This window comes from Doryrhamphus excisus, chromosome 3 (genome assembly GCF_030265055.1).
Source record: "Doryrhamphus excisus isolate RoL2022-K1 chromosome 3, RoL_Dexc_1.0, whole genome shotgun sequence".
Classification (NCBI taxonomy): domain Eukaryota; kingdom Metazoa; phylum Chordata; class Actinopteri; order Syngnathiformes; family Syngnathidae; genus Doryrhamphus; species Doryrhamphus excisus.
The window spans coordinates 22104598-22122380 of NC_080468.1; the positions used below are offsets into that span (position 1 = coordinate 22104598).

At 45.2% G+C, this 17783-nt stretch overlaps 1 protein-coding gene across 6 annotated transcripts in view; it reads right to left on the reverse strand.

Annotated features, from left to right (window-relative positions):
• Positions 1-17783, reverse strand: part of chd3 (chromodomain helicase DNA binding protein 3) — a 48238-nt gene that overhangs the window by 28743 nt on the left and 1712 nt on the right. For 4 of the 6 annotated variants that reach the window (XM_058066141.1, XM_058066138.1, XM_058066137.1 and 1 more), the window contains exons 2-26: positions 15820-15947; positions 15565-15747; positions 15374-15501; positions 14070-14314; positions 13861-14000; positions 13660-13789; positions 13414-13589; positions 12349-12615; positions 11099-11302; positions 10737-10960; positions 9721-9852; positions 9552-9648; positions 9284-9475; positions 7769-7969; positions 7566-7703; positions 7250-7371; positions 7010-7183; positions 6793-6934; positions 5019-5150; positions 4841-4958; positions 4648-4772; positions 4329-4560; positions 2797-2981; positions 2100-2277; positions 1945-2031 (exon numbers count right to left, since the gene is read on the reverse strand). In XM_058066141.1, coding sequence (XP_057922124.1) covers positions 1945-2031; positions 2100-2277; positions 2797-2981; positions 4329-4560; positions 4648-4772; positions 4841-4958; positions 5019-5150; positions 6793-6934; positions 7010-7183; positions 7250-7371; positions 7566-7703; positions 7769-7969; positions 9284-9475; positions 9552-9648; positions 9721-9852; positions 10737-10960; positions 11099-11302; positions 12349-12615; positions 13414-13589; positions 13660-13789; positions 13861-14000; positions 14070-14314; positions 15374-15501; positions 15565-15747; positions 15820-15947 — 4080 coding nt within the window. The remainder of the gene's footprint in view (positions 1-1944; positions 2032-2099; positions 2278-2796; positions 2982-4328; positions 4561-4647; positions 4773-4840; positions 4959-5018; positions 5151-6792; positions 6935-7009; positions 7184-7249; positions 7372-7565; positions 7704-7768; positions 7970-9283; positions 9476-9551; positions 9649-9720; positions 9853-10736; positions 10961-11098; positions 11303-12348; positions 12616-13413; positions 13590-13659; positions 13790-13860; positions 14001-14069; positions 14315-15373; positions 15502-15564; positions 15748-15819; positions 15948-17783) is intronic. The other 2 variants (XM_058066136.1, XM_058066139.1) reach the window with 2 other exon arrangements.

Below are 17783 nucleotides of genomic sequence, written 5' to 3' on the forward strand. Positions count from 1 at the left end.
GGAATTAGCCAAAAGTCTCTCTCCCGCTTACAGTTAGTCCAGAACTCTGCGGCACGGCTTTTAACAGGAACCAAAAAGGGGGAGCACATCACCCCAATTCTGGCCTCCCTTCATTGGTTGCCTGTTCGTTTTAGGATTGATTTTAAGATTTTATTGTTTGTTTTTAAGGCGTTGAATGGGCTGGCCCCCCAAATACATCTCGGACCTCATCCAAGTTTACTCTCCAGCTCGGTCACTGAGGTCCGAGGGCCAGCTCCAACTTGTGGTGCCCAAGACGAGACTTAAGACCAGGGGGGACCGAGCCTTTTCTGTGGTCGGCCCCAAACTATGGAACTCTCTGCCCTCCCAAGTAAAAAAGGCCCCCAATATCGAAAGCTTTAAGTCTCGTCTTAAAACCCACTTTTATTCTCTGGCTTTTAACTCAGAGTGAGTCGTATGGTCCTGTGTCTTTTAGTTCTTTGTTTTTATTGTAATTGGTTCTATTTTTTATACTTTTATTGCTTTGTTTCTTGTTTTTAATATTTTAATATCTATTTTATTATTTTATTTCTTAAATGCTCTTTTAGTTTTGGATTATTACTTTTTATTTTTACTCGTCTGTGCAGCACTTTGGAAACTCTGTTTATAAAATGTGCTATATAAATAAAGTGGATTGGATTGGATTGGATTGGAAAAAGGTATGGATTCAGACTTCTTTCCAGGTACATTCACATATCTAATGCAGGGCCTTTCAACTGGCAGCCCTGTAAATTTATTTATTTAACAACCCAATACAATACACTCATATGTGACTTAACTCATCTGTATACACCAGTCATTATTTGCACTAAGACCCATTTATCATTGCACTAAAATTCATATATCTGCAATACATATCCGCTCCTGTGCAATATTATGTGTACATTTTTAATATCTTTTATATACACCTGTTGCAAATTTCCCCACTGAGGGATGAATAAAGGCATATCTTATCTTACCTTGTATATATCTTGTTAAATTGTCTTTTTTTACTTTACTTTTTGTATACTTTGTATAGGGCGGCACGGTGGTCTAGGGGTTAGCGCACAGACCTCACAGCTAGGAGACCAGGGTTCAATCCCACCCTTGGGCATCTCTCTGTGTGGAGTTTGCATGTTCGGGGAGTGCATGCGTGGGTTTTCTCCGGGTACTCCGGTTTCCTCCCACAAAAACATGCTAGGTTAATTGGCGACTCAAAATTGTCCATAGGTATGAATGTGAGTGTGAATGGTTGTTTGTCTATATGTGCCCTGTGATTGGCTGGCGACCAGCCTAGGGTGTACCCCGCCTTACGCCCGAAGACAGCTGGGATAGGCTCCAGCACCCCCCGCGACCCTCGTGAGGAAAAGCGGTAGAAAATGAATGAATGAATGAATACTTTGTATACTTTTTTAAAATCGTGCCCAGGTGTGGCATGCTTCCGCTGTTTTGGCATGATTGAAAGTGGTAGTCTGTGGCCTGGCATCATTCCATGCACACGTACATGCACAATTGCAACATAGCAGAGTCATCCAATGACTGCAATGCGATGGCTCCTTGCAGGTTAGTAATGATAACCAGCACAATTGGTAATATAAATATAATACAATGCAAATGATCCTGTAAAAACAACAGCAGAGGCGTCAACAACAGCCTCGTCAAAGAGGCGTCATTCAATTCATGCAATCGCTCCTCTTGCAAGAACAATAACAGGAGAACCCTCGAATCAGAACAACTCCCAATAACACTAGAAATAGTCCACAAAGTTATACAGAAGTTGCAGTAATACCACAGAATAAAAACTAATTAAAGTCCAACTAATGAATAAAAGGGCCGTGGCACAAATGCACAGCAGTGTGAACACAGGCCAGCAAGTGCTGGGAGGGGGAGGAGTAATGGCGGCCAAGTCCAGTATGGTACCAATAACGTAGTGTAAATAGCGCTCACCTTCTGGCCGGTCGTCAAAGTCCTCATCCTCCTCTTCGGAGCCCACAGAGTATTCCGACTGGTTGTCTGAAATGTCCGCGTGCCACTCTGAAACGACACGTGGCGATCTGTGATCTCCATTAAAAAAAAAAAAAAAAAGATGCTTCTTCCCTCACCTTGATCTTCCTGCGCGGCATCGTTGTAGTTGACAGGCTTGCGGTTCCGTTTGCCTTTTCCCAGTTTGCTCGCCAGGTCCTCTTGCTGCTGCTCGTAGTGATGCCGCAACAATTTCTCCCAGTAGTCGGGATCCACGTTCTCCTCCTGCTTGATGATCTCCCGCTCGATCTCTTCAATCTACGAGGTCAGCGCAGGCCGAGGCCACAACGCCATATATACTAACATGAGGCGCGTATCCATATGGGCGCAATCAGAAAGTTAAGAAAAGCTGGCAGGGGTCTCGGAACAAAGACCGCTGCCATAATCGTGCATATCTGCACAATATTAACAAGCTATTTTCTGAATGTCTTCAAGGCATTCACTGAATTGCAACGACATAGTCAAATACAGATGTTTTCCTCACAAAGAGCGGATTAAAGCGGCACACGTCAATATATTTATACAGCTCAAATGAAAAAATGTGAGTGAGAGTTATCGCCTCATATCTTCAGCACTACTTTTCTTCTCCAGGCTCATTATTTCACTGCTTTCTGGAGTCAAACTCACGACAACAAAGATAAATGTAGTACAGAGTTTAGCTGCCAAATCGTTTTTGTTTTTTTTTCTCTTCAGCAACTGAGAGAGTCCAAAAAAGGTAAAGCTGGAATCAAAATAGGAAAAAAAAAAAAAAAGACTTTTCTTCCATTTGACTCTTACCTTGTCCTCCTCTCGGACCATGTACTGGGCCACTTTGAAGGAGCTGAGGTACTCGTTCATGTTCTGCACATCCGTGTCGTCTGTGGCGTCCTGGCTTCGGTCGAGCAGCCTCTCGATGGCGGTGCTGTCGTAGTGGATCACATTGCCCTCGTCCTCTCCTTTGTCCCCCGAGGAATTCTTCATACCTGCCAACACTCAATCAATTCAATCAAGTCGTTTATACAAAGTTAACAAAAACTGCTGGAGGGAGAATGGAGAGCTTCCAGTGTTGGGAAAAGTTAGCAAAGTTGAGCACAATTTTGGTACTGTGGGAGCCGGTGCGTTTGTTGCTTAGGTGGTACTCACGCCATATTTTATTTGTGGGCATTTGTTGATGCATGGAATTATGGCGGGCTGGAGATAATCGCTAGTGAGAGAGCTTGGTGCCGTTACGCTAACAACAGTGCAGTAAAAGGTCAGTGTTTGTTTGTGATCCAGCTTGTTTTCATTTCATATTAAATTAATTAATTTAAAAAAAAACCTACAGGGCGGCACGGCGGTCGAGTGGTTAGCGCGCAGACCTCACAGCTAGGAGACAAGGGTTTAATTCCACCCTCGGCCATCTCTGTGTGGAGTTTGCATGTTGCAAAAAACATGCTAGGTTAATTGGCGACTCCAAATTGTCCATAGGTATGAATGTGAGTGTGAATGGTTGTTTGTCTATATGTGCCCTGTGATTGGCTGGCGACCAGTCCAGGGTGTACCCCGCCTCTCGCCCGAAGACAGTTGGGATAGGCTCCAGCACCCCCTGCGACCCTCATGAGGAAAAAGCGGTAGAAAATGAATGAATGAATTTTAAAAACCCTACAGGGCAGCACGGCGGACGAGTGGTTATCGCACAGACGTCACAGCTAGGAGACAAGGGTTCAATTCCACCCTCGGCCATCTCTGTGCAGAGTTTGCATGTTCTCCCCATGCATGCGTGGGTTTTCTCTGGGTACTCCGGTTTCCTCCCACATTCCAAAAAAACATGCTAGGTTAATTGGCGACTCCAAATTGTCCATAGGTATGAATGTGAGTGTGAATGGTTGTTTGTCTATATGTGCCCTTTGATTGGCAAGACAGCTGGGATAGGCTCCAGCACCCGCCTCGACCCTCGTGAGGAAAAAGCGGTAGAAAATGAATGAATGAATTAAAAAAAACCTACAGGGCGGCACGGCGGTCGAGTGGTTAGCACGCAGACCTCACAGCTAGGAGACAAGGGTTCAATTCCACCCTCGGCCATCTCTGTGTGGAGTTTGCATGTTCTCCCCGTGCATGCGTGGGTTTTCTCTGGGTACTCCGGTTTCCTCCCACATTCCAAAAACATGCTAGGTTAATTGGCGACTCCAAATTGTCCATAGGTACGAATGTGAGTGTGAATGGTTGTTTGTCTATATGTGCCCTGTGATTGGCTGTATCCCCGCGACCCCCGTGAGCGGTAGAAAATGACTGAATGAAAAAACCCTACATTTGATGGCATGTTTTTTTTTTGCAATGTTATGTTCAGGCACCTTCTCCTTCGTCTTTGAATAGCTCCTCTGTTCCGAACTTGAGGATGTCATCCAGTTCCTGCTTGGTCATGGAGCCAGCTTTGGATCCCAGGCCTGGCCGGACCACCAGGTGAGTCAGCATCATCTTCCTCTTGGCCACCTGTGTGATGCGTTCCTCTACGCTGGCTCGTGTCACAAAGCGGTAGATCATCACCTTGTTGGCCTGCCCGATGCGGTGAGCTCGACTGAAGGCCTGAACGGAGCGGGAGACAGAAGAAGAAAATTTGTAAAAAAAAAAAAATCTGAGAAGGATTTCCCTGCCGTGACAATAATCGGCTACCTGTATGTCGTTGTGAGGGTTCCAGTCTGAGTCGAATATGACTACGGTGTCTGCTGTTGCCAAGTTGATTCCCAAACCTCCAGCTCTGGTGGAGAGCAGGAAACAAAACTGACAAGCACCTGGAGCTGCAAACACAAAATACAAATTTTGTTTAATTTAGAGCAGAATGTCAGTCTCTGCAACACGAATATACCATTGAATCGGTCGATGGCCTCCTGCCTCAGTGCTCCTGTGATGCCTCCGTCGATCCTTTCATACTTATAACCCTCGTAATCCAGGAAGTCTTCGAGTAAGTCCAGCATTTTAGTCATCTGTAAAGAAGCAAACTTCACCAAAGCTGTACGGAAAAGTGGGGGTGAGTTTAACACTACCTGTGAGAAGACCAGAACTCTGTGTCCCTGCTCCTTTAGTTTCCTCAGCATCTTCTGCAACAGCGTCAGTTTCCCTGAAGCCTTTGTGAGGGCAGAACCCTCATATGCACCATTGGGTGTTTTCTGGGCTTCCTGTAACAAAACACAGCAATACTGTATTCTTTTTTTCCCCTTTAATACAGCAGTTATACTGCACTGCCACATGGTGTCACTGTTGTTCAACTCGGGACGCCAATAGACCTGTTCTACTTTACACCTACTTTTATTGACCCAAGGGGCATATTTACATTAGAAAAATGTCATGCCATAACTCAGTCTGTTTTATGAATGGCAAGAAGTGCATACATAGGTTAATTATGAACCTTCTGCCGTCTGGTTGATTATTATTTGGAGTAAATAATATTTTTTTGACCAATGAAGTGAAATTGAATAATCTTCACTAGGGATCGACCGATATGGTTTTTTTTGGGATCGATGCCGATACCGATTTTTTCCCATCACCCTTAGCCGATGGCTGATACTGCTTTTGATCCCTCAATTTACATGAAAAAAATGACCATTATAACAAATATTACAGGTCTCATGTATACACAAATATTAATTGAAATGTAAACACTGAACACAGTAGGATTCAGCTTTCTTAAACACACATTTAAACAGCTTTATCAACTTTAAAAGGAATAAATATTCAACCATGTGCAAAACTGTCGTAAACTGGCTCCACACACACAAACACATCACACTGACACAATTTAGTACGATATATAAAACACTTCTCTCATCATTAAAGTTGGTGTTGTGCACGATAAAGACCTCTAAGACCCCTAAAGCAGACACAGCTGCTCCAATTCCTTCTGTGTGTGTGTGTGCGTGCGTGCTCGGAGAGAACGCACACACATAACACGACACGCATTTAAAGTTGCATAGTTGTTCATTCTTGTTCTGCTCAAGTCGTGAGAGTGCTTTTATTCGTGTGTTGCGTTGGTATGTGATGTTTTTTGGGCTTTCTTGTTGTCGCACCGTGACTTAAACTGTTCTGCCTAGCGATCACCCAGTGAAATGTGATGGGATTAGTAAAGTGTTAAAAGCAAGCTAACTCTATTAGTTTTGAAATCACGCCCTTGTTGATTCAATAGTGGGGGCGGGACTACACGTGTTGCGGGGTCCTCTGCCACAACACAAAACTGCCCTGGCGGATCCCTGACTGTAAATCATGCGGTGGAAAAATACATCGGCGAACCCACGCGCGTATCGGTTGATACCGATACAAGGAAAAAATGCAAATATCGGCCCGATATATCGGTCGGTCGATCCTTAATATTCACCGTCCCACATGGATTCATTCATTCATTCATTCATTCATTTTCTACCGCTTTTCCTCACGAGGGTCGCGGGGGATGCTGGAGCCTATCCCAGCTGTCTTCAGGCGAGAGGCGGGGTACACCCTGGACTGGTGGCCAGCCAATCACAGGGCACATATAGACAAACAACCATTCACACTCACATTCATACCTATGGACAATTTGGAGTCGCCAATTAACCTAGCATGTTTTTGGAATGTGGGAGAAAACCCACGCATGCACGGGGAGAACATGCAAACTCCACACAGAGATGGCCGAGGGTGGAATTGAACCCTGGTCTCCTAGCTGTGAGGTCTGCGCGCTAACCACATGGCTATGATACAGATATAGCCTCACTGCCCCCAGTACTGCTGCATCTGAGGCTAAAGAGGTGAAAACAGAAGACCGTGTAAAAACAATGAAGGATTTCTCACCATGGAGGCGACAGGGAAGAGGTAGGGGTGGTTGCAGCACTTCTTCAAATCCATCATGATATTGAGCAGGGAGACCTGATTTCCTCCGCCTTTTGAGTTCAGAGCTTCAAAGTTCTTGGTGAGAATGAGCTTGTAGTATTTTCTAGCGTTGACATAAGAAGACACATAAATGAAGGAGAAGTCATCGCCGTACCGACAAGCGACCGTTGTGTCGTACTTCTGCATAGGGCTCAGCTCCACTCGCACAATCAACTCAGTCTTGGCGGGCATGTTCTTGAAGACGTCGGCTTTCAACCTCCGCAGCATGTGAGGACCCAGCAGATCATGGAGTTTCTTGATTTGATCTTCCTTGGAGATGTCCGCAAACTCCTCCAGGAAGCCGTCGAGGTTGCTACACAAGTTTAATGTACTAAGGCATCCTTTTGATATGACATTTTTGTGCGAGTGTGTCTCCTACTTGAAGCGGTTGGGCGTGAGGAAGTTGAGCAGGTGAAAAAGCTCCTCCAGATTGTTCTGCAGCGGCGTTCCTGTCAGCAGCAGCTTGTGGTCAATCTTGTAGTCATTCAGGCGCCTGAAAAACTAAAGAGGACTTGTTTGGAAGGACTAGCGTGGAACCAATAACATCCAGTCCATTTTGTTGAGCAACACATCATGTCCTTGGTCGACTGTGTTCTTCTTATGACTAAAAAGTCAACATGCATCGTGGATCCACTGTAATTATTTGTTGAATGCCTCCATGCACACACTGCAGCTGATCTAGTAAGTCACTGTACCTTGGATTGGTTGTTTTTAAGGCGGTGAGCCTCGTCCACCACCAGACACGCCCAGTCGATGGACTTCAGCGCCGTCTGGTCGATGGTCACCAGCTCGTAGGAGGTCAGCAGCACGTGGAACTTAATAGGAGTCTCTCTCTGCATGAAAGAGGACATTTTGGTCATCTCTCTAATGTATATGACGGGGGAGCATCATGTCTCACCCTCATCTTGAAGGACTTCTTGCCTCCTTTGACAGCCAAGTCATCGAAGGAGAACTCGTTCTCTCTGATGATGGCTCGGCTGTCCTTGTCACCAGTGTACGTCACCACGTAGAAGTCGGGTGCCCACATCTCAAACTCCCGCTCCCAGTTGATGATGGTGGAGAGTGGAGCGCTGACCAGGAAGGGACCCTTTGTGTGACCCTATAGGAGAGGAGGGTACAAAATAAAAAGTACAGTGGAACCCACTTAAGACTTATGTCCCACTCCATTGTGGACATTACTATTAAAAAGTCGACCACTTTGGTAGACAAAACATTTGGGCAAGCTTTTTGACTCGCAGTCCACACTTGGCAGAGGAGCCATCTATATGTAGGTGGTCATCAAACAGAATGACATGCTGACGGTCCACAGCAGGTTAACGCATAAATTCATTCATTCATTTTCCACCGCTTTTTCCTCATGAGGGTCGCAGGGGTGCTGGAGCCTATCCCAGCTGTCTTCGGGCGAGAGGCGGGGTACACCCTGGACTGGTCGCCATATAGACAAACAACCATTCACACTCACATTCATACCTATGGACGATTTGGAGTCGCCAATTAACCTAGCATGTTTTTGGAATGTGGGAGGAAACCGGAGTACGCGGAGAAAACCCACGCATGCACGGGGAGAACATGCAAACTCCACACAGAGATGGCCGAGGGTGGAATTGAACCCTGGTCTCCTAGCTGTGAGGTCTGCACGCTAACCACTCGACCGACGTGCCGCCCTGTAGGGTTTTTGTAATTCATTCATTCATTTTCTACCGCTTTTTCCTCACGAGGGTCGCGGGGGGTGCTGGAGCCTATCCCAGCTGTCTTCGGGCGAGAGGCGGGTTTACACCCTGGACTGGTCGCCAGCCAATCACAGGGCACATATAGACAAACAACCATTCACACTCACATTCATACCTATGGACGATTTGGAGTCGCTAATTAACCTAGCATGTTTTTGGAATGTGGGAGGAAACCGGAGTACCCAGAGAAAAACAGGGAGAACATGCAAACTCCACACAGAGATGGCCGAGGGTGGAATTGAACCCTGCGCGCTAACCACTCGACCACCGTGCCGCTAACACATAAATTAATCACATAAATCACTACTACCACAACAAAGGAATGTGGAAGATGCCTGGTCATTTCTATGAAAAATACAGTAGGTCCGTTTATGTTGACATGTTGTAGTATTGTTAACTTCATCATCATTATCACTAAGCATTATAAAAAGAGCAACACAACTACTGTCTGGTTCATGAACTTGCACACAATGACTTCCTGTTCAATGCAAAGATGGCGGTAATGACTTGGATTCTACCACAGCAACTTTCGGTTTTGATGTTGGTAATGTCGGCAACCGTTAATGTCAACGTGAGTCATGGAGCATCAACATTATTGCTTATGGGGAAATTTTGATTTGGTTACAAATTAACGATGCTAACCAAGGTTAATAATAAATAAAATGTGATAAAAAGACAAGTACCTCTTTAAAGAGAGAATAGAGGAAAACAATGGTCTGAATGGTCTTGCCGAGACCCATCTCGTCAGCCAGGATGGTGTCGGTGCCCTGAGCCCAGGAAAAGCGAAGCCAGTTGAGTCCCTCCATTTGGTACAGGTGCAGAGTCCCGCCCGTCGACGTCACAAAATCTGGCTGCTCCTCGTATTTGATTGTAGGCTGCAAGGAGACGTTATATGTGGAAGTGAAAAAAGAAGACCGAAGTCAAATTAGACTGAAAGCACAGTCGGCTCACATCGGTGACTGGTGAAGCGGGAGACTGGTCTTCATCATCCTGATTCTTGCTCCTCATCCTCCTTGGTTTGTCTGGGTCTTCTTTCATGATGGAGTCCCTTTAGGCGGCAACAACAATTGCAGCTAATCCGCTAATGAAATCAGGTTTGACACAGAGCCAAAGAGCCCACCTGTGTCTCCAGTAGGCGGTCTTGTAAATGGCAAAGTCAGGGATGTCCATGTCGTCCCGTTCCCAGGTACACTGGTCATAGGTCAGGTCTCTCCACTTAACCAGGTAGTGGTAAATGCCCTTCTTGTCCAGACTGGAGAAAACAGCAGTTAAATAAACACACTATGCATTAAGTAGAACCCATTTATGTCGATGCCCCTCGGGCTGAATGACGACAGTTGACATATACTGTGTATATGTGTGTTTATATTGTGTATAAACGTATGTATGTTTACTTGTTTTTATTCAACTCATTTTTTGAAAAGCGCTATACAAATAAAATGTATAATTATTATTATATAAGCAGTTGTCAACATACATGGTTGTTGACATGTGACTTGGCCACTGGTCAATCGTCCACCACAAACAGACCCCTTTGAGCCTCATTTTATGTGGACAAAAACATTTGACCTTGTATGTTAACGTTGACCTAAATTAGGACTTCATTCATTCATTCATTTTCTACCGCTTTTTCCTCACGAGGGTCGCGGGGGATGCTGGAGCCTATCCCAGCTGTCTATGGGCGAGAGGCAGGGTACACCCTGGACTGGTCGCCAGCCAATCACAGGGCATATATAGACAAACAACCATTCACACTCACATTCATACCTATGGACAATTTGGAGTCGTTAATTAACCTAACATGTTTTTTGGAATGAGCGAGGAAACCGGAGAACCCGTGCAAACTCCACACAGAGATGGCCGAGGGTGGAATTGAACCCTGGTCTCCGAGCTGTGAGGTCTGCGCGCTAACCACTAGACCGCCGTGCCGCCCTAAATTAGGACTTTTTAGTAAATAAAAAGATGAATTGATGAGTTGGTCCACATAGATTGGTTGTTGACATAGACGGGTTCTGCTGTACTATATACTATATACTATATACTATATACTATATACTATATACTATATACTATATACTATATACTATATACTATATACTATATACTATATACTATATACTATATACTACACCCTACCTGTGGTTGATGATGCGATGGATCATCATCCACTCAGGCTTGATGCCGTATCTGTAGTACTTGTCTTCCAAGATGGCGTACTGCGGGTCTTTAGCCCTCCGCTTCTCGCTCTTTCCCATGCCGTTCTCATCCTCTCCACCCGAGCCGTAGTCCAAACTTGGGGGTTCATCCATGTCTGTCTTCCTCTGGTAGTTTCTGTACATCACCGAGTGGAAGATCTCCAACTGATGGCAGAAAAATGTGACTGGGCTAAGATGAGAAAATCGAGTGATGCTTCCCCCGTTTCTTACTTCCAGGTGTGCACAAAATACAGTTAAATTTAAAAAATGATAAAAAGATGATTTGTTTTTCTTGGGTGATACCTGCAGCTCAGTGATCCACGTGCAGTGCCAGTAGGACTGGGCCACCAACTTGACAAAGAATTCCCGCTCAGCTCTGCCCTTCATGGGTGGCGGCAGAGGTTCATCGGGTGGGACATCAGGAGCAGGTGGCACGGGAATTGGAGGTGGGGGCTCACCCCACCTCCAGTGAAGAATCTTCTGGACCCGTCCTTTAATCGGTGGACACTTGGAGAGAAACATAATGAGACATCAGGCTCATTAAGGATTTTTGGGTTTTTTTTGTCAGCATTTCAACATTTTCCTTCATTTGGCAGTGAATTCAATCATAACAATTCAGTGTTTCATTTGTGGATTTGAAGCACAAATTGGGGGTGGGAAGACAAATATTCATAATAATAGTATTGGGGCCGCACGGTGGTGAGTGGTTAGCACAGGGGTGGGCAAACTACGGCCCGGGGGCCACATGCGGCCCACCAAGCGTTTGAATCCGGCCCGCTAGTTGCTTTCTAAGTATTTCCATCTTTTAACATACAAACTGGCAACCTGACTTGCAAGTCGGATGTCTTATTTAGTAAAAAAAAAAAAAAAAAAAGAAAAATTAAATAACATATTTTGATGGGGTCTGGTGTTTAAAGAGCTCCTTTAAACAGCTGATAGTATAACACTTTCATAGATAAAATTTGACAAATAAATCAAGGAAAATTATAAGCATAAAATAGAGTGCGTGTGTGTTAAATATGGCCCCCCAGGACAATTTTATTAACTCAATGCGGCCCGTGAGTCAAAATATTTGCCCACCCCTGGGTTATCATGTTGGCCACATAGTCAAGAGATCAGGAAGACCTGGGTTTGATTCTCCGTGTGGAGTTTGCATGTTCTACCCGTGTGTGTGTGGGGGTTTTCTCCGGGTACTCCAGGTATGAATGTGAGTGTGAATGACAGCTGGGATAGGCTCCAGCAACCCCCGCGACCCTCGTGAGGAAAAAGCGGTAGAAAATGAATGAATGAATGATTACAATTATGATCAACAAATTAAAGGCAAAATCACAAAATCATTCAAGGCTCTTGTTGGAAAAGTATTGGTGTAAGTATCAGAAATATATTTGCTCAGTATCTGATCAATATCAAAATAAACAATATCCCCGCCCCTGCAGACCAAACAACAAGGACAGACAAAAAGTATGCATGCAAACAAGGAAGCACGTCACGTCACGTCACGTCACGTGACCAGCATGCACAGTGGTGACCTCGTAGGACATGGAGACACTAACCGTGCATCGCGGACACAACCACTCTCCATTGGGGATCTCTGGCAGTGGAGGGTTTAGACAGTGGATGTGGTAGGAGGATGTGCAGGTGTCACAGCACAACAGTTCACCTCCATCTTTACACACCCGACAGAACTCCATGTGGTCGTCGTCCTCCTCCGCGCCGACGGGGACACCGACCCCGACCTCTGAGATGGTTCTATCCTCCATGTCCTCTTCAAAGTCCTCAAAGTCCTCATCTTTTGCTTCCCATTGGATTCCTTCTTTTTCCTTTAAAAAATAAAAATGAGTAAGATGGCGGTCAGTATCTAAAGGTAAATGTTGTTGGACTAGCGGCACGGCGGTCTAGTGGTTAGCGCGCAGACCTCACAGCTAGGAGACCAGGGTTCAATTCCACCCTCGGCTATCTCTGTGTGGAGTTTGCATGTTCTCCCCGTGCATGCGTGGGTTTTCTCCGGGTACTCCCACATTCCAAAAACATGCTAGGCTAATTGGCGACTTCACATTGTCCATAGGTATGAATGTGAGTGTGAATGGTTGTTTGTCTATATGTGCCCTGTGATTGGCTGGCGACCAGTTTAGTGTACCCTGCCTCTTGCCCGAAGACAGCTGGGATAGGCTCCAGCACCCCTCGTGAGGAAAAAGCGGTAGAAAATGAATGAATGAATGAAGATGGCGGTCAGCATTTAAGGGTAAATGTTGTTGGACTAGCGGCACGGCGGACGAGTGGTTAGCGCACAGACCTCACAGCTAGGAGACCAGGGCTCAATTCCACCCTCGGCTATCTCTGTGTTGAGTTTGCATGTTCTCCCCGTGCATGCGTGGGTTTACTCCGGGTACTCCGGTTTCCTCCCACATTCCAAAAACATGCTAGGCTAATTGGCAACCTATTGTCGATAGGTATGAATGTGAGTGTGAATGGTTGTTTGTCTATATGTGCCCTGTGATTGGCTGGCGACCAGTTCAGGGTGTACCCCGCCTCTCGCCGGAGGCTCCAGCACCCCCCGCGACCCTCGTGAGGAAAAAGCGGTAGAAAATGAATGAATGAATGAATGTTGTTGGACTCACGCAGTGAGGGCAGCTCCACTTGCCCTCAGGGGCCTTGTCCAGCTCGGGTTCCAGGCACACGAGGTGGTAAGCTCGTGGACACGTGTCGCACAGAATGATCTCGCCACCCTGCTGACACACCTCACAGTAGTCCTGATGGTCCGTCTCATAGCCATCCGCCTCCTCCTCACCTGCGACTGCAAGGGACACACACGAGTGGTATGAAATCTTCATGACTTCATGACCGAAAGACGTCACTTTTCTTACTTTTCTTCTTTTTCTTGGCTGGCCGCCCTCGCTTATTCTTCTTCATGCGACCGGAGCTGTCGGATCGAATGGAGGAGCTGTGAACGCTGGAGTCTTCCTGTTCGGATTCATCCTCGTCCATGTCGTCACTCTGACAAAGATGAGAACATTTAACAAGCCGTGCTGTCAACGCTAAGAAGCTCCACGCTGCTCCACACTCACAGAGCAGCTCTTCTTCCTCTTAGTGCATATCGGCGAAAGCTTGATTCGAATGGGTGCCATCTTTTTAGCCTTGGCTGCAGCCAAAGCCTTTTTCTTGTCCGGGACTCGAGGACTTTTACTGCGCTTTTTGTAACCTGGGCCTGTGGGGCGGAAAAACAAGAACATTTGTGAGTTTCAAAGGCAAAGAAGTTACAAGAAGATCATCTCACCTTTGCCCTCTTTCGTTTTAGCCTTCCGAATGGGTGGCGGCTGCGGTGGCAGCGGTGGCTCAGGCGAAGCGGTCACCGCGGAGACCTGCTCGGCGACAGCAATGGCGGCGGCGGCGGCAGCTGCAGCGACTGCAGCTGCGTTGCCTTTGAAAGGGTTGTTGGAGCTGAACTCCCTCCATTTGGCCCCCAGAATGGTCATCATCTTGGACATGGGGATCTTAGGGTTCTTCTTGGCGATCATGGGCCTGGGAGACGGATGCATCACAATGAATTTCAAATTGCTAGGAACCAAGCAAAAGCCAGTCGAGGCTCATCATGTAAGGTAGCAACAAGAGTGTCTCATCTTGATGACATCATGGAACCACCAGAAACTAGGTTGCAAACCATTACGCTCTTAAGTTAGAAGGGCAATTTCAATGTTGATGATGTGCATCTTCTTTAAATTACATCCAAACCATCAAAGTTTTCTTTTGGTCCAATTCCCAAATAATGCAAACCTGCCAAATTATGCAGTACTTCCTCTCTGCAGTAGGGGGCAACGGCAAGGGATATGCATCACAATGAAGCAGCAATAGAAGAAGACGCCTTGCATTTAAGATATATAATTCATTCATTCTGGAGCCTATCCCAGCTGTCTTCGGGCGAGAGGCGGAAGACAAAAGAAATATCTCATAATTTGTAGTACTCTCCTGGTCACAAGGTGTCTGTAAATTGAGACACACAAGCACCAGACTTGATCGCTGGAACAATAGGCTTTTGTGGCAAATTTGAATTATGTCACAACCGGCACATTCATTCATTCATTCATTTTCTACCGCTTATCCTCACGATGGTCGCGGGGGTTGCTGGAGCCTATCCCAGCTGTCTTCAGGGCGAGAGGCGGGGTAAACCCTGGACTAGTTGCCAGCCAATCACAGGGCACATATAGACAAACAACCATTCACACTCACATTCATACCTATGGACAATTTGGAGTCGCCAATTAACCTAGCATGTTTTTTTGGAATGTATACCCGGAGAAAACCCACACATGCTCGGGGAGAACATGCAAACTCCACACAGAGATGGCCGAGGGTGGAATTGAACCCTGGTCTCCTAACTGTGAGGTCTGTGCGCTAACCACTCGTCCACCGTGCCACCTTATATAATGACAACAAAGGCTAAAAAAATACAACATATATTTTGTTTGGTCCTCAAATTCTGGCCCTTTGACAAACATAGTTGAGGATCTCTGCTATAAATTGTGTTTTATTACTCAATTAATCTGACAAAATGAATTTATGGTTCCAAATAAAAAGTGTCACCTCATGAACTGACTGAAGGCTTTGTAATTGGTGAGTTCCCTGTAGTCTTCCTGACTGAAGGTATGATCTACATCCTCCAGACCCCACTCCTTGGCCAGCTGGGCGGAGGTCTTCTGCTCTACGGGCTGCTAATGAGGACACATTGTGGTCTTCAGTCATTTATGGCAACATTCCATTATTATTGTTTTTACCTTTGTTGTCTCTTCCTGACTGCTGTCTCGGTCGCCATCGTCCTTTTTCTTCTTCTTGGTTTTCTTCTCCTTCCTTTCTTTATGCTTCTTCTTCTTCTTTTTCTCACCTGATCCATAGTCGCTGGCGACGCTATCAGAGTTCTCACCAAAGTCTCGGTCCGAGTCCCTCTCTACATCGCTGTCCTGAGTGGAAGAGAAGAACGAGGAAGTGTTACAATTAGTAGATCTCATATTAAGCCACGTTGATTAACTTACTATCTTTTTGCGTTTTTTAGCTTTGACAGGTTTGCCCTCTTTGTCTTTCTTCTTGGCCTCCTTCTTCTTCTTCGGTCGTCCTTTCTTTTTGCACGGGATCTCCCTGTCTGATAAGTCCGCCTCTTTGTCTAGGAGGAAAAGCAGAAAGAAAAGTGTGATTAATTGAATTAAAAAGTGACATTTCTCTTCACGTCATAATATACTACATTATTACAGAGCAACCAATTAATGTAGCTAATTAGCTAATGAGTCTAATGAAGCCACCTCAAGTCTTGCTTTTGGTATCAATCTGATACCAAGTAAATTATCACTGTATCGCTGATATAGAGATCACAATTTTTTACTTTGGTATTTTTCAAGTAATTTTTTCTTCGTTCAATTTATTAATTGTCATTAAAAACACATGACAATAATTTTAGGCAAACAAAATACTTCATAATATCAACGCTACTTAACACAACCAGGCAATATCAACCAAATTAAACAAGTATTGCCTTTTATTTTATACAAAATAAACTCAATAGTGCAAAACAAGTGAACAAAAGCCAGAACTACTATTGGCTTTGAGAGTTTATAAACAAATATACATATATACAATATATCTGAACAGAGGCGGGGTACACCCTGGACTGGTCGCCAGCCAATCACAGGGCACATATAGACAAACAACCATTCACACTCACATTCATACCTATGGACAATTTGGAGTCCCCAATTAACCTAGCATGTTTTTGGAATGTGGGAGGAAACCGGAGTACCCGGAGAAAACCCACACATGCACGGGGAGAACATGCAAACTCCACACAGAGATGGCCGAGGGTGGAATTGAACCCTGGTCTCCAGCTGTGAGGTCGACGTGCTAACCACTCGACCGCCGTGTCGCCTATATCTGAACAATAAAACTAAAATATACAACACAGCAGAGAACTGAAAATCTTATAACACTAACAATCCAATACAGATATGACCCTAGAATCAATAATATTGATATTCTAATCAATCGACACAACTCTAGCAAACTGACAGTGTTTCTCTCATCCAATTGTTTTGGTGGGTTTTGTGCTTTTGGGGGATTTTTTCCTTTTAATTTGCTTGTGATTCTACATAATTTATGCGATTTCACAGCAGGTTATGTTCTTCCACAGCAAACTCATCCAAACACGCTAACACTGGTTTAGTTAGCTAATTTTAATACTATACTGTATGTGCTAACACTTGTTTTAAACGCCAAACCTCGTCTGTGATAAATAACAGTAAATAACAATGGCGATTCCACAGTGTTCCTAGCAACACGATAGCATACACTAAAGCACTTTTAACCTGCAAGCGGACTCTGACTTTGTTTCTAAAAGTGCATCTAATGTAACCCAGCTCCATCCACATGAGAGGCTCTGAAAGCAAACATCGATCGTATGTCTGCCATTGTTGGCGCGCTCACCCACGCCCACCTCCCAGCTAGCTTCCCTGGGTCTCCGCGCAGCCCGCCGACGGCGCTTCGAGGGGCGGCCACCCCGCGCACGCGACTACGGTGATGAGAAGGCCACCGACGGAAGAGTACGGGGAGATCATGAGTTGGTGACTGTGGTCGCCATTGACGTTTGCCACTCGTTTATCAAGCTGTCTCCATTTGAATTAATGAAATCTCTACAAATACTCTAGTAACTAGTAGAGGCGGGTGGATCGATTCAAATATCGATAATGTCGATATCTGTATGTATCACTAGTGGTGTGATTTAATCGACATTTTTGTTCTATATTATATTTAAGTAAATAGCTTCAATATATAATTATTCGCCATTTACAAGCTTTTTAGACAGTGGAGGGTTTCGAGGCAAAAACAAGGATTTCAATGAGACCTAATAGTAGCATTTGCTTCATTTTTGCTTTGTTTACTTATTTTTAACTGTCGATATCCTTTGTTTTTCGCTGTAAATTAGTTCTGAGCCTGACCATGATAAGAGAAT